The sequence below is a fragment of the Amblyraja radiata genome, chromosome 12 (assembly GCF_010909765.2).
Source record: "Amblyraja radiata isolate CabotCenter1 chromosome 12, sAmbRad1.1.pri, whole genome shotgun sequence".
NCBI lineage: Eukaryota > Metazoa > Chordata > Chondrichthyes > Rajiformes > Rajidae > Amblyraja > Amblyraja radiata.
Window position 1 is genome coordinate 20,497,241 of NC_045967.1, and position 21,177 is coordinate 20,518,417.

General features: G+C 40.3%; 2 protein-coding genes and 1 non-coding gene across 13 annotated transcripts in view; all 3 read left to right on the top strand.

Annotated features, from left to right (window-relative positions):
* The first annotated feature begins 1,500 nt into the window (after positions 1-1,500).
* Positions 1,501-17,315, top strand: rbmx (RNA binding motif protein X-linked). 9 transcript variants are annotated; one of them, XM_033030323.1, is made up of 11 exons: positions 1,501-1,637; positions 4,644-4,764; positions 7,417-7,523; positions 8,497-8,659; positions 9,376-9,536; positions 11,081-11,244; positions 12,359-12,487; positions 12,577-12,668; positions 13,255-14,850; positions 14,971-15,065; positions 15,685-17,313. In XM_033030323.1, the coding sequence occupies exons 2-9, from the start codon at positions 4,656-4,658 to the stop codon at positions 13,560-13,562; spliced, it is 1,233 nt and encodes a 410-aa protein (XP_032886214.1). In that variant the 5' UTR covers positions 1,501-1,637; positions 4,644-4,655; the 3' UTR covers positions 13,563-14,850; positions 14,971-15,065; positions 15,685-17,313. The 9 variants fall into 9 exon arrangements, with proteins under 9 accessions (XP_032886214.1, XP_032886221.1, XP_032886222.1 ...); XM_033030330.1 differs by lacking the exon at positions 13,255-14,850 and having other exon boundaries at positions 15,685-17,315; XM_033030331.1 differs by lacking the exon at positions 13,255-14,850 and having other exon boundaries at positions 9,376-9,504; positions 11,133-11,244; positions 15,685-17,315.
* LOC116979448 lies at positions 11,721-11,789 on the top strand. Its single transcript, XR_004413731.1, has one exon. It is a non-coding gene; the product is annotated as a small nucleolar RNA SNORD61 (small nucleolar RNA).
* Positions 17,316-18,944: 1,629 nt separating the features above from the next.
* LOC116978989 (rho guanine nucleotide exchange factor 6-like) overlaps positions 18,945-21,177 on the top strand; it is an 84,031-nt gene continuing 81,798 nt past the window's right edge. For 2 of the 3 annotated variants that reach the window (XM_033030334.1, XM_033030333.1), the window contains exon 1: positions 19,031-19,195. In XM_033030334.1, the coding sequence (XP_032886225.1) occupies positions 19,031-19,195 (165 nt within the window). Of the gene's footprint in view, positions 19,196-21,177 lie in introns of all 3 variants that reach the window. The other variant, XM_033030332.1, reaches the window with a different exon arrangement.

Below are 21,177 nucleotides of genomic sequence, written 5' to 3' on the forward strand. Positions count from 1 at the left end.
TTAAAAATCAAGTTATATTGTGAATTCTTGTGTGAATGTTATTTGGACACAGGCTATTTAAAAATGTTAACCTTTTCTTAAGAAATGGATAGATGTTTAGAAACATAGAAAATAGGTGCAGGGGTAGGCCATTCGCCCTTCGAGCCTGCACCGCCATTCAATATGATCATGGCTGATCATCCAACTCAGTATCCTGTACCTGCCTTCTCTCCATACCCCCTGATCCCTTTAGCCACAAGGGTCACATCTAACTCCCTCTTAAATATAGCCAGTGAACTGGCCTCAACTACCTTCTGTGGCAGAGAGTTCCAGAGATTCACCACTCTCTGTGTGTAAAATGTTTTTCTCATCTCGGTCTTAAAGGATTTCCCCTTTATCCTTAAACTGTGACCCCTTGTCCTGGACTTCCCCAACATCGGGAACAATCTTCCTGCATCTAGCCTGTCCAACCCCTTAAGAATTTTGTAAGTTTCTATAAGATCCCCCCTCAATTCTAGCGAGTACAAGCCGAGTCTATCCAGTCTTTCTTCATATGAAAGTCCTGACATCACAGGAATCAGTCTGGTGAACCTTCTCTGTACTCCCTCTATGGCAAGAATGTCTTTCCTCAGATTTGGAGACCAAAACTGTACGCAATACTCCAGGTATGGTCTCACCAAGACCCTGTACAACTGCAGTAGAACCTCCCTGCTCCTATACTCAAATCTTTTTGCTATGAAAGCTAACATGCCATTCGCTTTCTTCACTGCCTGGTGCACCTGCATGCCTACTTTCAATGACTGGTGTACCATGACACCCAGGTCTAGTAACACATGACACCTAGTAATTGAATTTTGTAATTAGCTACAATTAGGTAACTAACTAATTATATGCTTTAATTTCAGGTCATCTAAGTAAGATTGTTTTATATTTGTTTCAGAATGGTTCAATCAATAATAACTGAAAATTTCATTCAGTTCTCTTAATTTTTAAGAAAGTTGTGGGCTTTTGACTGTCCTCGATCACAGCTTTTGAGTTAAGTCAATGGAAAAGCAAAAACAAGATGATAATTTCAGAGTATGAAAATGGCCATATCTTTTTTAATACTGAAGATATGAAAGTGAATTAGGCGTCAAATTAAACTTCTTTTTATGCTTTATCTGATGGGATAAATTGAGGACTTGATTTTTTAAATCTCAACATTTTGTAACATTGCTACATGGATGCGAATTCTAATTAAGGGACTTGAGGATAGCGAAGGAAATAAGGTGGAAGATCGGATTAATCACCGATTTCTCGTCTCTGCTATTGTGCACACAAACCTCATACCAGCTAGAAGCTAGTTGGACACTCTCCATGAAAGCTACTACAAAAGCTCCTCAGCTCTCCACGGACAACCCACATTGATTGACAATGGGTGAGAAGGGGCGGGACACAATATGATTGACACGGTCTGCGCCAATCATTGCGCCAAGTTCGCGTGTTTGAGGACAGGCCACGCCCTCTCCATACGGGGCTGGGAGCCTCTCTTTGGCGGCGCGGTCGGTCTATAAAAGAGACGCTGGGCGCCGGCGCCCATTTGCTTTTGTGGCGTGGGTGGAGGAGGTTGAATTGCTACTGTGCGGCCGTGCTCCTGCGTGTCGTGTAGTGATAACTCAGTGAGTGTTTGCCATCCACGAAGAGAGGTGGTCGATTGCAGTCGCCCAATTGCCTGATTGGGCCCCGATAATCGACGGTGGCGGGCGGCCGGCCCGGCGGGGGAAGGGTGTCCGCCATGTTATGAGGGAAGGGTGGTGGGCGAGGTGGTTACCCCATGGGTTATCTTGTATTGTGTGCGGTCAGTTTGTCCGCCGCGGTCTCATCCCGACGCCCGGCCGCATCGTGTCTCAGCCGGGTCGCGGCGAGCGTGTCGCCGATGGGGGAGGGAGGCGGCGTCGCCATTTTGTGAGAGGCGGGAGGGGAGGGGATGGGGTGACCCGGGGCGCCCCTGCTCGCCTCACAACGGCCGCCAACCGCCTAACCGCACGGGGGTGGGGGTGGGGGGGGCTCCGAATATTCTCGACTGCGGCAACAATGGATGCTCTCTGTAACCCTGGCGCTGGGCCAGTGGGCCGACGCCTCCCGCTGCCCAGTGTGCTGCCAGGCCTGGAACGGGACGCAGCTCACTTGTGGCGTGCTCGCTGCATTGCTGAAGAACGGTCTTGGTGTGCTATCTGGATGCGGCCTCCTGAGCATCTGCGCTGCCCCGTGGCCGTCCCCTGGGCTGCTTTGTTTGCTGGGGGGATGGGCAGCAGAGAAGCTGTAGAGAATCTGATCTACATCAATCCAAGCAGCCAGGAATTAACATCACCCTCTACCCCGCGTGCACCTGTCCTTTTGCTCATTGATATGACATCAAATTGTGCCCATAATAGGGTGTTGTGTGTGCTGTCAACATTGGCTTTGGCAGGATCTTGTAAATCGCGAGTAGACAGTGGAGTGAATGTTTGGCTTCTCCTGAGTGACAATCACAGTCGTGCGATGGCACCTAACGCTCCGTGCTTCCTTTCCCATTAGCAAAAGAGCCAAAACCTATAGACCAAACCACAAGTGCTGGAAACAATACAGCCAGGGGTTGAAAACTTCTTTAATGGCCTCTGTTTTTGTGGTTATGGAACATGAATAGTAGAGCGACTTTGTTTAAGAAGATTCCATCAGTAGAGGACTAGTTTTTTTCCCCCTGAGGATTTGGTGATGTTATTTAGGGGTTTTGTATAGGGGGGTTGCACGCAAGGTCACTGGGTCATAGGGCTTGACGCACGGAGCCGCTCAATCCATCTGGAGGACATCCGTAACATCCGGTATATGTTAATAATGCAAGAAATGCGTACTTTCATACCTGTTAAAAACCGCCAAAATGTTGAATTTTTGCGCTGAAACAAATTGTGGAAGTCGGGGTAAGTGTGAGAGACATGTACCAAACTTTAGAATTCCAAAAGTGAAGCGAAATGAAGGTAAAGAGAAGTGAGAGCTGAAGGGAGAACAGCAGCTACAGTGCTTGGCGAACACAATGAAAATATTGGGAATTATTGCGTTTGCTCACTGCATTGGCATTATTTGTGTTGGTATCTAAAAAGTCTCAGAAGTGATAGATCTGGCTGTAAATTTTTCTTCAGATGTGTTTTCATTTTGTATGTAAAAACCCACTTGAGAACCATGGGCGATTAAAAAAAAATTTACAGCCAGATTTATCACTTCTGAAACCTTTTAGGTGCCAAAGGAATCAATAAAAAACACAAATAATGCCTTAGTTGATGAAATGCTGTGAGCAAACAGCCAATGTTTGCTAAGCACTCTGGCTGTTGTTGTCCCTTCAGCTCTCGCTTCTATCTATCGTCATTTCTCCTCACTTTTGGAATTCTGAAGTAGGCTAAATGTCTCGCACGCTTATCCCGATTTCCATAATTATTTGCAGCGCAAATATTGACAATTTCAGCGGATTTTAATGGGCCCGCTACGCTGGAAACAATGGTAAGTGCCTACCTGCAGTACATGGTTAGCTTTCATAGCAAAGGATTTGAGTATAGGAGCAGGGAGGTTCTACTGCAGTTGTACAGGGTCTTGGTGAGACCACACCTGGAGTATTGCGTACAGTTTTGGTCTCCAAATCTGAGGAAGGACATTATTGCCATAGAGGGAGTGCAGAGAAGGTTCACCAGACTGATTCCTGGGATGTCAGGACTGTCTTATGAAGAAAGACTGGATAGACTTGGTTTATACTCTCTAGAATTTAGGAGATTGAGAGGGGATCTTATAGAAACTTACAAAATTCTTAAGGGGTTGGACAGGCTAGATGCAGGAAGATTGCTCCCGATGTTGGGGAAGTCCAGGACAAGGGGTCACAGCTTAAGGATAAGGGGGAAATCCTTTAAAACCGAGATGAGAAGAACTTTTTTCACACAGAGTGGTGAATCTCTGGAACTCCCTGCCACAGAGGGTAGTCGAGGCCAGTTCATTGGCTATATTTAAGAGGGAGTTAGATGTCGCCCTGGTGGCTAAGGGGATCAGAGGGTATGGAGAGAAGGCAGGTACGGGATACTGAGTTGGATGATCAGCCATGATCATATTGAATGGCGGTGCAGGCTCGAAGGGCCGAATGGCCTACTCCTGCACCTAATTTCTATGTTTCTATGGTGTGTACTCCATTTGGAGTAGCGTAGCAACAGTATGGGTCGTGACCCGACTGCCGTGAAACCTCCCTATTGATCAGTATTTGAACCTGAAATACTCTGCCATGTTTTGACTTATGTCCTCCACAAGTTTGTGAATACTATTGGGGAAATACATTCGTTTTGATTATTATCACACCAAAAAGAAGCACCTTGACAATAGCTGGGCAGATCACATTGGAAACCTATGAGTTTTAGAAGGAAAACCTAGGAGTTTGAAGTTCAGCATTTATAGCCAAGTTTCTGTAGAGGTGACATTTGATGAGCTTCACTTTCACTTAGATTTTTAGTGACTAGACCATGGTTATGGGGTTTATTCTATGTGATTAACTGACAATAAAGTAAGTAACTGTCTTAAGTAAGTGACATTGACTGTCTTTGTTAATGTTCACATGTGGTAATTGATTGAGCAAAACATTGTTTAAAGATTACTAAATTAAATGTATACTTCTATAGGTGACTGTCGAGATGGTGGAAGCAGATCGTCCTGGAAAACTCTTCATTGGCGGTCTTAATACTGAAACGAATGAAAAAGCACTTGAAGCAGTGTTTGGCAAATATGGAAGGATAGTCGAAGGTATATATTAAAAATTCAGTTCAAAATTACATTGCCCTCGCTGTAATGTGCTTTGGCACGTTTTGGATTATATCAAGTATGGTTTCAGAAATTGTGGACAATGGATGTGGCTTAGTTATGACTTAGTTACATTTGCAGGCTTGCTATAGGTAAGTTGCAAAGCCTACCTGAAGCGTCGCTGAAAATCTGTCGCTGCGGGTGTGCGCGATTTTGGCGCCGTTTAGAGGGGGGCGGGTTTAAAACGCGATTTTCTCTAGACTGTTCAAATCGAAGATGTTCAGCCTTGTTAATTATTAACGAAAAATCGCTGGAAGACCCCGTCGCAAAAGCTATTATTAGTTTTAAAGGCCTTGGATAATAGTTATAGTAGTTTAAAAATCAATCTCTAAACCCGCGACCACCGACAGCTGTCAGGGTCCCATAGAGCAAACCACAGAAGGTATGTAGCTTATTTTTACATTAAAAAGGGCTTCTTAAGATCCCTTTATACAAAGTTTAATATTGCGAGCAGCTCATTTTGGGCCCATTATATCCCGCAGTATTTTTCTGGGCATTTGAGGGCACAAATCTACCGCAATGTGAACGTTCTAAACCAGCGCGTTCACAGGATCCCACTAGAAAGCTGATTTAAAATGGACTTTAATTTACAGCAATTGAACACTAAATTCCTTCCATTTGGCCTATAAATTAATGTAAATGAGATTTAAAAATCATGTGAATTATTTATGAATATTATTTGCACACTTAGGCTATTTAAAAATGTTAATCATTTATTAAGAAATGGATAGATGTTTAGATCTAGTAATTGAAGTTTGAAATTAGCTACATTTGGGTAACTAACTAATTATATGCTTTAATTTCAGGTCATCCAAGTAAGATTATTTTATATTTGTTTCAGAATGGTTCAATCTATGATAACTGAAAATTTCATTCAGTTCTCTTAATTTTGAAGAAAGTTATGGGCTTTTGACTGTCCACGATCACAGCTTTTTTGTTACGTCCATAGAAAACCAATAGGGAACAAGATGCTAATTTCCGAGTATGAAAATGGCCAAAACATTTTAAATACTTGAGATATGAAAGTGAATTAGGTGTCAAATTAAACTTCTTTTTATGCTTTATCTGGTGGGATAAATTACAGACTTGATTTTTTAAATCTCAAAATTTTGTAACATTGCTACTTGCTACTATCATGGATTGCAAAATGTGGAAATGAATTGTCTAAAGGATGAACAATGTCTCCCGTCAGTCAGGTTAGGGGGTGAGATCGCCCAGTCTGTCCCTTGCACTTACTCAGCCAGTAATTGGGTCACAGCTGAACTTTAACCCCAACATTATTTACCACTCAGAATTAAAGAACGTTCCTTTTGGAAGGTGATGAGGAGAAATATCTTTCGTCAGAGGTTGGTGAATCTGTGGAATTCATTTCCACAGAAGACTGGAGGCCAAGCCAATGGATATTTTTACGGCAGAGATAAATAGATTCTTGATTAGTATGGGCGTCGGGTTAAGGGGGAAAGATCAGACATGATTGAATGGTGTAGTAGACTTGTCGAATGGCCCAATTCTGCTCCTATCACGTGCCTTAATGAACACTCAACCAATACTGCTTCATTATTTTAATATCTCGATCTGTTAATCTCCAAAACTGATCTACGCAGTGCACAAGTATCTGGAATAGAAAATTCCAATGATTTAGTATAAGAAATTACTTCTCATTAGGCCATTCAGGCCATATTTTACGATTGTGTTCAATTGTTCCTCTAGGTAATTTTTCTATCCCTTGCCCAGGAATAAATCTAGTGTACTATCCTGTCCTTAACATTTACATGTCCGTGTACATTGACATTTTAAAACATTCTCTTTTTTCTTTTTTTTAGTCCAGGATGGGTGTCTTAAATTTCTCGCGTAATGTTTGCCTTTTGTGTGGCATGATTGTTGCCTGAAGTGTCTCCACAACTTTCACTACTGTCCAGCTTTGTCGCATCGCATTATGGTGTACAATGCTGTTTGATGGGGAAAATTATGAATGTTGTATCTCACTGTCTGTAATAAGACAAGCCAATGTTATCTGGATACAATTTCTAAACTGATACTTTTAACAGGATTATTTGCCAGTTTGCTTTTTATCTAGAAAATCCATTTGCCTTGGCCTCAACATATTCATTAGTTTGATTTAGTTTTAAAGATACAGCGTGGAAACGGGTGCAGTGACCAGCAATCCATGAACACTATTGCCCCTACACGCACATGGGATAATTTTATATTTACACCAAGCCATTAACCCACAAACCTATTGGTCTTTTGAGAGTGGGAGGATAGCGAAGGTTTCCGAGAAAACCCATGCAGGTCACGGTGAGAATGTACAAACTCCGTACAGTCAGCATCCGTAGTCGGAATTGAACCCGAGTCCCTAGTATTTTGCACTAAGATGACAAATTGTTGAATAAAGTTGTATATAAATTTGTGCTCCTCTGACTCAGTGGCTGCTCATTGCGCTTTATTAAAAAAAATGGATCAATGGTATATAGGGGCTGAGTGAAATTGTGAGACAAGGGATCAGCCATGAAAGATTGGGGACTGCGCATCATAGGAGTTTGCATTGATCTGCTTAAGTTAAAATTGATCAATAACTGACTATTTTCCTTTTAGTTCTACTGATGAAAGATCGGGAAACAAACAAGTCAAGAGGTTTTGCTTTTATTACTTTCGAAAGTCCAGGGGATGCGAGGGATGCAGCCAGGGATATGAATGGAAAGGTGAGGTTTTAAAATCAAATGTGTTGCTACAATGGTTGTACGTACCATGGAGTAATACATGTCAACAAGCTGCAAACAGTTTGTTCAAATATCAGGGGAAGTAATGAGGAACCTGAAGTTTGCAGTATTGAATGTGACTTTTTGTTTGTGCTGCTTTACCTTAAATATTTTGCTCACAAGTTCCATGCCTGTCACAATAAATCTCACACTTGGAAGGAATGATGCTTTCAGTTGGTGAGACTCTACTACTTGGTTGCAATAACTTATTGAAATAGCTGTTGGCTTCTACAGCCATATGCTGTGCCACCAAATTTTCTAATTGTACCAGGATATTTCCTATTTGTGGATTTAAGGATACTTAAAGAATTACACAATAATGTTTTGATATTTGGGTACACTTGGCAATAATACACCAATACCAAATTTGATCCAATTAGAGATAGATCATAACGATCAAAATTGTTTTGTTTTTTTAATTTTTTAATTTCAACACCCACCCAAAGTTGTTTATGTGATTCAACTAACAAGCTATTCGCAAAACAAGTTTCATATGCCATAAATCATTAAACTTGAAGATCGTGTTCTGGAAATGAATTTTTCCCATAAACTTACAAATCCATATTCTGTAAAAAGAAAACTAGTTTGCAGAGAGGGTCTCAATATTATCTTGCATTTGGAACAAGAATGTGCAGTCTGACAATTTGCTGTTTAGTAACATTCTGGTTCTGTACTGCAAATTACAGTTGTGGTTTAAAAACAGTCACAGATCCCATTAAAAACTTTGACACACGTGACTATTAAAACCTTTAAAGTTCCAAAGCAAAAAATAATGGATTTACTTGGGACTTCAACATAATTTGTGGGTTGTGTCTCACAAATGACCGTATTCCCTTGAAATGCCCTGTAAATTGAATCCACTCCTTTTAAGTGCACTATAAACATTTTTATTACTCCCTTTCGATTTTTTTTAAAGTCTTTGGATGGAAAACCTATTAAAGTAGAGCAAGCTACTAAACCAGCATTTGAACATAGTGGACGACGTGGACCACCCCCACCCCCAAGAAGCCGTGGTCCTCCTAGGGGGATTCGAGGTGGAAGAGGAGGTAGTGGAGGAATGAGAGGCCCACCTCAAAAAGGTAAATGGCTGAAAGCAAGTTGTCAAAATCTACCTTTTCAAGAGTAAACTGGCAAATTCATTGGACTTTTGCCTGGACAGTTGCAAGAAGCCAAATTTCAGAGCGATTCTGTCAGAAATAAGATTTCTGGATTGATAGATGACTTCAATTGTACTTGGTGAGTGAAGATAAACACAAATAATACCAAGTTCGCACTCCCGGTCTTGTAGAACTTAAATTTGGGTAGTTTATATTGATTTCTAAATTTGTGCACATAATCCTAAACAATCTGATATCTTGATGCTTGTTGATATACCCAGGTCATATTTTCTAAATCTGTAACAGTTTTAAATCAAAAATGCGGGAGAGACTCAGCAGTTCAGGCATCACCTGTGTACAGGAAAACAATACTTTGGGTGTATGGCCTTTCATTCTCATTGCTGTATCCAATGCTTCAGCATATCTCCACCCATGCAGGTTTTGTTTTTGAAATATGGCAGCGGATTTAAGACTTTAAATGTGTAATGCTGAATATTTTGTCTTCATTATGTGGTTTTTAAATATTAAACCAACTTGAAAATGAAAATTATTTTGTAGCTCCATGATATTTTCTGAAATAAGATATGATTAGGCATGCTGCATTGAACAACAATATCACCTACATTTGACACCACAAACCTAGAATGAATACAGTCCAATTTGTATAATCCAATAGTCATAAGTATTTGTTTTTTTAGTCACCTCCAGAGGACCACCATTGAAAAGGGGTCCCCCAGGACGTGCAAACGGACCCCCACCTAAAAGGCCTTTTCCTTCTGGGCCAATGAGAACTGGGAGTATGAGTGGAAGAGGAAGTGGATCAAGAGGTAAAAACACAATTGATTTAAGTGAAAAATGGTTTTATGCTTTATTCCTTTTTTTCTTTTTAATTTGTTTATTTTATTAGAAGTTAAAACAGTACAGTGGAACCTAATTTTAGGTGCCAACTATGTCATACCGTAATCCATTCTATGTACAACCTCTAGTGTTATGTTATGAGAAGGAAGTAAGCAAGACAAGAAAAAGAAAACAATAGAAAGGGGAAAAAGTGGAAAAATAGATGGTAGAGAGTAGAAAAACGTGAAGTGTGTATATAAAAAATAAAAAGTGGAAAGTAGAAATAGAAGAGAAGGCCCCTTAAAAGAGAATTTTTCAAATCTGTATTCGGAGATGTAGATCTATCCACGTCATGAACTGAAATCAGCAATCCTTATGGTACCGCTGCATCACATGATTCCAAAAAGTCGATGAAAGGAGACCAACTCCTTAAGAATTGGTCATATTTATCTATTAGTCGGAGTCTCATTTCTTAAGGCGTGCTATGTCCATCATATTCCTAATCCACATTTTAACAGTTGGTGTGGTTGTATTTTTCCAAAATTATCAATTTCTTTCCAATTATTAACCCATAATTAAAAAAAACATTTTGGTCTTTATTTAAATTGGTATCTTCTCCTATTATTCCAAATATAATCCATTCCATTTTGGGTTCTATTCTTGACTTGAAGAGCTTTGTAAATATATCACTCCAAAATTTATTCAACTTTGTACATCCTACAAATGAATGTGTTATATTAGCGTTTTGAAACAAACATTTATCGCATCTGGGAGAGACGTTTGGATAAAATTTATTCAACCTCGTTTTTGAATAATATAGTCTATGTAATAATTTGAACTGAATTAAATTGTCTTGCATTAATAGAACAGTTATGTGTATTCATCAAATACTTTTCCCATCTATCCTTCGAGATCTTTATCATTAGCTCATGTTCCCAATCTTCCCTTAGTGCTTCTGTTGAGGGTGATTATCTATATAATATATTATTATAAAAGTATGATATTAATTTTTGTGAATCAGCCTTACTATTCATTGCTTCTTCTAAAAGGTCTAAAAATATAGTTTGAAATCTATGTGTATATTTCTTCATAAAGTCACATACCTGTATATATTTAAAATATTGATTATCCTTCAATTTAAATTTTAATTTTAATTGTTGAAATGATAAGTTTGCCCAATTCATACATATCCCCTACTTTCGTAATCCCCAGTCTATCCCATTGTTGATATGTGTTGTCGATGAGAGAAGGTTTGAATCGGGGTTGTTCAATAGTGGGGTTAGTACTGATAAATTATTTAATTTCAAGGATACTTTTATTTGTTTCCAAATTCTTATTATATTGTGAATAATTGGGTTCTTCTTATATATTATACTATACAATTTTATCGGTGAGAGCAGGATCGTTCCTATATCGTGCGGATAGCACTCCTCTTTCTCCATTCTTATCCACTCCAACTGGAGTGGAACTATCCAGCCAGTACATTATGTTCTTAATATGCACTGCCCAGTAGTAATACATAAAGTTAGGTAATGATAAACCCCCAACTTCTTTAAATTTGCACAATTTTATGCTTTATTCAATGTCGAAAATGTGGGTGACTGCTTTTTATTCCTAGGACCTCCCTCGCGTGAAAGGGACAGTTATCCATCACCTCCATCCCGCAGAGAGATGGTGCCATCAAGAAGGGATGATTATATTCCCAGAGAGGATTACTACTACAGAGACAAGTATAACATTTTTTGTTGTGGGGAAGTGAATATCTGTAAGCTATTATTACGGATGCATTTTAGTAGGATGATTGAGGGGCAAAACGCAGTTGAGGATCTTTAAGATGATAGTGGAACCACAATTTTCCTTTTGTCAAGATATGAAAGCTCTGGATGCAGAACTTGTGTTATATGGCTAATGAGGAACTTTGTTCTCTGCCTCCATAAATTGAAATGTGATACAGCATTTAATCTCCTAAAGTATAGCATAGATAGAAACTGTTTCCATTGGCAGAGGAGTTTAAAAACTAGGCAAGAGTAGAATATCACAAAATCCAAGTGGTTATGAAGAAAACCTTCAACTGAATAGCTGAATATGTAATACATTGCCTATGTAGTTGTGGAGGTAGTCCTTTCTAGGTTAGGATGGGGTTACAGGTTACTATGATGATTTGTGTCATTTGATTGAAATAGCTGCTGGTTTGTGTAACTCTTAAGCAATGATGACTTCTGTAGCACTGATCATAAATGATGATACCACATGTCCTCTAAGAAGTTCTGAGCTTTGTAGCAGTTTCATTTATGGGTTTCATCTCTCAGGCTTTTCCAAGAAGATATTGAATTCCATGTATGATGGATGTTCACAACTTCCAGCACACAAGTTCAGCAGTGGGAATAGTTTATCGAAGCTAATGGTTCACAAGACTAAAGTGGTCCTGCATAGGTTATTAGGTGGTAAAACCTTGATAAGAGGATTCTTGTCTAACAATCATTGTTCTGCATATAGTTAAACTGAAAGAGAAGAGTTAATGAATCTGGCGTGTAGCCAATTTAGGTTTGCTGGAAATTGTACATTTAGACACTTATCCATGTGGCCATAATTGTCTTGACTTCGCTTGAATATTTGATTGTTCATGTCTTTAATTATACTGAAGTTCATAATTCTCAACCTATCACGTTGTAGTTTCCTGGCTTGAATTTTTATCCCAAGTGTGTTTGACTCATTTTAACTTGGTTCATTTTTTTGCAAAATTACAGTAAGTTGTTAGATCAAGTTAACTGCATCCTACTCTAGTTTTACTAGACCTATGGATTTGTTTTACATGCTAGCAAGTTGTTGTTTTTTACATTGCAGTTACTCTAACAGAGATTATCCAAGCTCTAGAGAGACAAGAGATTATGGTCCACCACCAAGGGAATCGTATAGTTCCCGTGAATATTCCCACTCGGGTGGACGTGATGATTATGGATCAAGAGGATACAGGTATGGTTGTTTTTTGTGCCACTGTTGTGACACCATTTCGGTTGGCATCTTGATTGTCTTGCAGTCATGATGAATAATTTCAATTCCAGTGAACGAGATGGATATGGTGGACGTGAAACACGTGACTATTATAATGATCGTCCAAGTGGTGGCTCCTACAGAGACTCGTATGATGGCTATGGTAAGATGGCAATTGATTTTGAATTTTTGTATTGATGCAGACATTCTAATTATATTTTGGTTAAGGGGATACATTTTCTAACTTGAGGGTTTCTATGTCATGCATATGTCTTTTGAATTTCAAGCAATTTATTTCTACAGTGATAAAACCCAGTTGAAATCCACAGCAAAACAAAAGAACTTCAAAAAAGAGCACAAACTTGCTGATGAGCAATATCCGTCAAACAAAAGGCCTAGTCATTTAAGAAAGTATATATTCAACTTGTAATCAAATAAAATCAGTTACATGTGCATACCTAAACCTAAAGGCTGGAAATATTTCTGCATAAACTCCCCATCTGTTGCTGGAAGGATGACAATGTGAGACACTACCAAAAGAGTTAAGTCTTGCATTAAAAACTTCATTACTTTCCTCAGTTGATCCCCAATGATGGGAGCATTTCAATGCTACATCTTTTCAAATGCTGCAAGTGCAAACAAGTATTTAAAAATGCAAATTTCAACAAAGCTGCAGTAAGTGAGTAAATCTTATAAAATGTAAGGAATATTTCAAATGTTTCCATATGACCTGACCATTGACCCTGCAGGTAACTCACGAGGCGCTCCACCTGCACGAGGGCCGCCACCATCTTACAGTGGAGGTGGCCGTTACGATGACTACAGCAACAGCTCTCGGGATGGATATGGTGGAGGCCGAGATAACTACAGCAGAAGTGAAACTTACTCAAGTAGCCGAAATGATCGTGTTGGTAGGCAAGATAGAGGTCCAGGTCTTCCAATGGAAAGAGGCTATCCTCCGCGCGATTCATACAGCAGCTCAAGCCGTGGAGGAAATCGTGGATCAGGGCGTGGAGGAAACCGCTCTGACAGGGGCAGTGGCCGAAGCAGATACTAAAACTGAACTTGATATAACTTGGACCAAAAAGCCCTTCCTCTTAGTGCTGTTTTTTCCTTACTGAAACACAACAAACAATTTGAGGTGAAAGGACTGTCAAGTGCTTTCCATGCAAGAGGAATTTGAAATTTTAATTTGGTTTGCTGTTTATTGTTAGTTTTTGTTTTTTTATAAAAAAAAGTCAGTTTGTACTTTCTAGTGGGAATGGTGCAGAGACTGGTTAAACATTAAAAAAAAGTTAATGTTATATTGGTGCTGCTGTCTGTGGCTTTTCCATACATACATGGATATATAGAACTAGATCTTGCTTTGTTGCACCAGTGCTATTGTGAAATAAAAACTGAACATTTTCAGTGAATCATGTTATGTTGTTTAACCAAACTCTTTTGTGGGCTGGGAGTGGGTTGCGGGGGGGGTAATGAAAAGAAAATATTTTAGTTGGTTTTCTTTACAAAATGGGATGAAAAAAGTGCCCAGGCAACTCAATTCAACTAACAGCAAGCAATGCCGATGAACCGTTCATAACTGCCCAATGAAACCTTGCAATTTTCAAAATATACCAGTTGTATTTCAGTCTCCTCCAGTTACAGATCAACATTCAACCTCAAAAGTTCCAGTCACAGCTGACTCTGAAGCAAGCTGGTTAAAAAAATTACAAATCATCAGCAGTGAGTATCTTTAAAAGTGATTTGTTTTTAAGTTCTGGCTTAAAGTGGATACAAATCTTAAAATTTCCCAAATGTCATTTAAGCAGTTTCATTTTCTGCAAGTGTAGTATCTCGCTTTAAAAGGAATTTGCTATGATTTTAAGAATTGGGCATCAAGATTTACAAAGAAACCTCCAACAAAGGCCTATTACTGTTCAAAAGCTGAAGATTTAGGAAAGGCAGTTGAATCTAGGACATTCTCAACCGTATCAGCCATTTTTACATGAAAAGAGCAACTCTGGTAAGCAACGCAAACCTTTTTATGTTAACCTACTAAATGAAACCCATGGTTACGTAAGGAAGCACTTGGCTCACCGATTATAACTCCATGTTGAATTAAAACACAATGGAATAAAGTAGGTTATCAACAAACTATTTTAAGTTGCCTACTAAATGAAACCTGGTTACATAAGGAAGCCTGTCGATCACCAAATATTGTCATCCTTCTGTTCGTGTTAAATGAAATGGAATTCTATACATGACGCAAAATCAAACCGGCAAAGCAATTTTTCTGAACCACGTTGGACAACTGTTGAATCCTCAGCAGCATCAGTGGATTGACTGGAAGGCCAATGGAAAAAGTAAATTGTGATTTGAATGATTTTAAACCCATATTTTTAGTAGTAACTAACTGAATTGTAAAGCACAAGTATTGAGTTTGGTTTCATACAGTACAAGCTACAGCATGTTCTTTCTTGCAGGATGAGGATATAGAAAATCGTTTTGAAAACTGATGCGGAGGTGTCCACCTGTAAGCTGATTGATTTCCTGAGCTGGTTGAGGACTATTTACCCAGGTATGCCATAATATGTAGTTGTAGTTTTGTGTGATTTACTTTGCACATTCATACGCACGTTATTTTGTATAGCTATTGTAGAACTAGATCCGGTGTTGGAGAGAGATGGAGGTAGTGGATGCTGGAATCATTATGTTGTGTAGTGTGAGACATGAGGGTGTTTTAGAAGTTTATAAAATTATGGTAAACATTGGTAGAACCGTTGCACCCAGGGGGCAAGTTTTTATTTACAAAAAGAGGTGGTTTCTGGGGTGGTGGTGGAGGCAGATATAATAGTGGTGTTTAAGTTGCTTTTAGTCTTGTATCTACTGCCCAATGAGAGAGGGAATGAATGGGATGTGAGTTGATTATATTGGCTTCTTTCTCAAGATAGTTTAAAGTATCAATGGTGTTGACTGGAAGGGGGATGCTGGTCTGCGACGTGCACCAGGTTTTTGATCAGGTTGGGCGCTTGAGAGTTTCCAACTCAGTTATTTTTCCAGCAGGATTATCAAAAGTAAAGATCTTGGGATTGTGGAAATGTGCTTCCACAAAAGTCATGGAAAGGCAGATGTTTATGCTCTACAAGTCTCTTCATAATTAATGTTACGTTTAATAAGTAACTGCTACTTTCTTTCAGATCGAGAAATCTGGATTTAAATGACACCATTGAAAATTCAAAAGTGCTGGAGCAGCATTGTGTGGATTGTTGAAGAGAGCTTGAACTCCACAAGACTATTACATGACCAACAAGACATTCTTTATGGCACTACTGAGAACAGAGGGTGGTTAGAGCTGTATTCAACCATGTGTTTCTGAAGTGCATTTGGATTTTTTGTAGTAATGTTTGAACCTCTGGCGGAAAAACTGGGAGAAATTAAAGGCAGTCTATAATTTAAGATTGTCTACTGTTAACCTGTCCTTCTCAGTTATCATTAACAATTCGCCCATTATTACAAACTATTTCTGACTAATTATAATTGACCCTTTTTGCCGAGCTATTGGTCTGCTGCAGCTCATGGCAAGATCAATCCAATAAACTTTTATTTCCTTAAAATTACTCGAAGGGGAAAGGTACAGTAGATGTTGGAGTAGAGATGATCACATTTAAATATATTAATAGGTCTGATGGAGAGAGTTTCAGTTTGCTCGACTAAGATCTGAAAGTAATTTTCACAATTAGAACACAGGTTAGACTGGCAGGGTAGAATGTATGACTGCTCTTAATCCAGCACTTCAGTACCAACAGGCAATGAAGGGAAAACATTTTTCTTAAGACGTGAACACTGACTTGAAACTAAATTTAGTTTTCCCAAATGCATTGTGTTTTACAATTACCATTGATGTGAAACTAGGTAGGATTAAATGGAATTATGTAGGGCCAATGCAGATGACCTAGCACAATGTGGGTATAGTAATTAAAAAGGAAATGCTAATGTGCGAGTTGTCTTTACTCCAATCACTAAAAGTAATCTCTAATAATAGATTTAATGAGCATTAAAGCAGGTGGTTTGAAATATGCTTTGAATAGAGCGCAAGGATGTTTTTGAGACCACACATTGTGTAGTATTGGACTTATGGAATTTCTGGGTTCTCAGATAACAGGACTGTTGTGTAAGGTGTGGTGGGTCCATTTTCACGAGCATTTTGTATAATTGGAGGAGATCTCATTTAACCTGAAAGAAGTAGACAGACCAGATATAGGGAGGATGTTTGTCCTAGTTTGAAGTCCAGAGGTCTGTCTGGCTAAGAACTTTGTCTGACATTGACACTCTCAGATGACAGCCTGTAGAATTATTTACTACAAAGTGGTGAAGGCTAAGCTATTTGCTGAATATATTTAAGGAAATGATCACAAAAACTTCTGAGGGTATGGGGAGAATTGGCATTAAGATTCTTATTGAACCGCAGAACCTGTTTGAAGGGCGCTTGCATCATGCAAAACTAAAGGGCCCATGTTGATGACAAACCGAATGGCCTGCACCTGGGCTATCTTCCTACTCATACTTGAGCCTCATTTTGCACAATTAAAACTTCCAAGTACTGTATTAAAATTGACACCTTATCCAAGCAGTAAAAATTCAATTGTTGTAAGTTAGTTTGTGGATTTTATCTAATCAATTTGAAATGACAATTCATTTGGTATTGCACTGGAACAACTGAGTGATTGAACCTTTCTGAGATGTATACAATGTTACATGCACATTAGAATGTTCAGAAATTGTACATTTTTCATAGTTTCAACTTTGCAATAAATCTCATTTAATTATTTTGTTATGGCTCATTGTCTTGTGGGAACAAATGGGTCAATTTAGATGCCATCATTTATTCTGACCTGCACTCTTTATGCAGCGTAAATTCTTTGGTGGTGTGGAGGGTTGTCTGTAATGGACCTAAGTAGCGGTGCTTAGAATTTGGAAAGGTGTGCTGATGCTTCCTTGCACACTAGTAGATGAGTTCTATTCACTTCATAATTGCTGGCTTCTATCCAACATGTATCATGTTGCCATCAAATCTGGACTTTGTAGGTCAGCTCCTCTTCAAAGAGGAGGCTGTGACTGGCACAAACCTGTAATTGAAAAATTAAACTTGGGAAAGAATTATGTTGCCTTTTATAGATGAAGCAGAATTGCACTAAGACATTTGGCAGACCGGGATTAAATATAAATCATTGCAAGAGACCAAAACACTGGGTTGCATTACATCAACTGCTGTGCATTCCTAACACAGGTCAGTGTGAAAACTAATTGCAATATTGATTATCGAGAATAGCTTCAGGAAGCAGGGTAGTGCACAAAAAGAAGCACTGCTGTGGGAGCCAAGTGGCTGGATGTAACCACCGTAAATGGATTGAATGCCTTGTGCTTGAATGGTCCTGGAACTGAGGATATGAAAAAATTGTTGCTGCTTACAAACATCTTGTGTTAATGGGATGTTGGTTGTTTGATCATTTGGAGTTGACCCTAAATCAAGATGTAATGTGCCATTTTATTATTTCCTCAAGTGTTGATTCAAATAAATTACAGTGGAAATGCACAAGAAACAAGGACATAAGAACATGCTGACTTTGATCTTGCTTTGTCATTTGTTTTGAGCTTGCTGATCCTACATCTTGTCCCCCTCTTCTGCACAGTCTAAACATTTTCCCACAAGCTAACCTGGACCTTTAAGGAATCTATTTTTCCAATTTTGTGGTGACGGATATTAAATTTTACAGCTGTATTGTCAAGAACAGTGCCTTAAATAAATGCCTTTGCTGGAGTCCATCACCAATATTTGCATAAATGAGAACAAATTCCAGTTCTAGTCTAAATTGTACTCGTGAGTCATAATAAAACAATAAATTAATGACAGTTTCTGAGCCATGCATGTGACAATGCACGCTTACACTGTTTTAAATGTTATTTTACCTGCATCAATTCTTCTGATAGCTCGTTCTATATACCCACTATCCTTGTGTGAAAAGGTTGGCCCTCGGATTTATATTTAATCGTCTCGTCTTGAAGCTGTGCCCTCAAATCGTTCTTTCTCAGACCTCGGAAAGGAACTCTTCATTCGTCTTATCGATTGATATAGTTGTATACACATCGATAAGAGCATTCCTCTGCCTCCTGCGCTCCATAAAATGAAATCCCAGCAAACCAACCTCTTTCTATACCTTAGGCCCTCCAGTTCTGGATACTTACTAGTTTGATGGCGGCATGTTCCAAGTGCGTGTCTCACCAATATTTGGCGAGCATGTAAGAGGATGCGGGTTGGAGAAGGAGGGAATGGGGAAAGGGAGGAGAGGGCAGGGAGCGAGTGTAGGGGGAGATGGAGCGAGTTTGACGCTGCCGCCGCTCCAGCACTGAGGCGGAAGCGAGGGCGGATTCACCGCTCGGCTCCGCGGATGTGGACGCGCCCGAAGGCGGCTCCCAGTCCCGCACCCGAAGGCGGCTCCTAGTCCCGCGCTCGGCTCCGCTCCCCTGCCTCAGCCCCGGCCCGCGATGACTCCCGCCGAGCAGAACGTGACCTGGCTAATCGCGCTCGGGGTGCTGGAGTCCCCGAAGAAAACGCCGTCCGACCCCGAGGGCTTCCTGCAGAGCGCGCTGCGGGACGGGCTGGTGCTGTGCCGGCTGCTAGAGCGCCTGGCGCCCGGCTCCCTGGACAAGGTGAGGCGGGGTTTGGGGAGGGAGGGAGCTGGTGGGGAGGGTGCAGGGTGAGTGCCTGGGACATGAAGCCACAACTTCATGCATTAGAGGTAATGCATATCTGACATCTAATTTTTTACTCAAATCAGCAGAACATGTTCCAACAATGCACGAATGTAAATATTGCCCTGTAGATTTATTTAGCTGTGAGCATGAGGCCTCTCTGAGATATGGTTAAGTATATGACAGTGATGAAAGCTTAAATCATGCTGAGTATACTGATTGTCAAAGACCAGTCATGATCTTAAGGTATAACAGCACAGACATGAGGGCCTGAAGGGCATCCCTCTCTCCTTGTGTTCTTGTTGAGACTTGGCCCGTTGGCCTGCTGCTTCTTAACTAGGCTTATTGGATCACATTTGCCTGGTTCCTTTTCCCATTCACCCATCACCTCCTGTGCTCTTTTGATCTTCAGTTCAAACTTTGGCAAGTTTAACATCTATTCCTTGCATCCAATCCTTCCATTGCTTCTACTTTTTCCTATCTCTGGAATCCCTTCCATGTATACAACCCTCACATATCCATACTGCATGTCCGCCCTCTTACACATTCCTAATTTCTGTCCCTTCATCACAAGCTGTTGTATCTTCTACTGCCAGTGCCCTGATCCTGGAAATCCCTCCTTCAACCATCACCACCTCTACCTCTTTTCCAGGAGAGGTCTAGTATACCTGCATCAACTGCTTGCTGGAGTAATCTGTTGTCTGAAGTTTTGGTTGTATAGGTAAACCAGGCTGAACTGTGATGAAAAAATGACTTGCAGGCGGGATCTGAAAAGTAGCTCAGTGGTGTTAGATTATATTGTTGCGGACAAAGCAGAAGTACTTTATTCACACTCCTAGCTCTTGGTCTGGCTCCTCAGGGCTTGCTTTGCATGTATGTTTTGCATGTGTAGAGGCTCCCCTTTTCCACACTCAGACGACTGCTGAAAATGACTTTTTCTCAACTCCTTCCACATCCTTCTACCATGCACTGTGCAGGGGTGATACTGAGGGAGCGCAACACTGCGAGAGGGCTGTACTGAAGGAGGGTACTGAGGGTGTGCTGTACTATGGGAGGGGCAGTACTGAGGGATTGATGCATTAGTGCAGAGGAGTGCTATGCTTCTGGCCATAAAATACCCCACAGGAGATGAGCTGGAGTTGTGGTCAATCATTGTTTCTTACTCAGTGACAGCATTTCTGGTCAGTGTGATTGTGGGTTCTAGTTTTACACAGAACTAGAATACATGTTTAAAAGTTAGAACTCAATGTAGGTTTCTACTGGGACCTTTCATGTCATCATTTCTGTCTGGATATTTTAATAAAGTAAGCACAATAGCAGACAAAGGGATCAATTTCAATCATGAGAGATCGGGCATGTTCCACCTGTTCTGGGGGCTCTGGTCCCATGATTTGAACCCTGCATCTGGGTCACTCCCACACTCGTTCCACACACACAATCAAACACTATTCCCCGCCTGTGTCTCCTTGGGACAGGCTCCCTCTCGCAGCCAGACCACCAACAATCTATCTGTTCACTCACCCGCTCATCCACAGAGGATCTGGATCTCGCTGCATTCTGGACAGGTTGCATTTCATTGTCATGCAAAGATTCAAAATCTACAACATCAGTACACCAGGTGGCAAGGTATACATAAACTGTATTGACACTACTGAGTCTGAAGTCACCCGTTGTGTCCAAACATCCAGTGACAGATACTGTGTCTTTAGCTGGACGATCTCTACATTAAGTTTTGAGGAGGTTTTTACATGTTTCAGTTGAAGGAACTTAGGGTAGACTCAGTGATGGTTGACAGCAGGATGTCAGAAGTGGGCATTACTTCCCTGTCGGGAGGCTGTCATTCAACTGCTTCTCCATGAGGCTGTTATGTGGCAAGCAGTCCTGAGGTAGTGCAGCACTGTTCGAAAAGCATCTGATATACTAAAGGATTTCTGCATGTG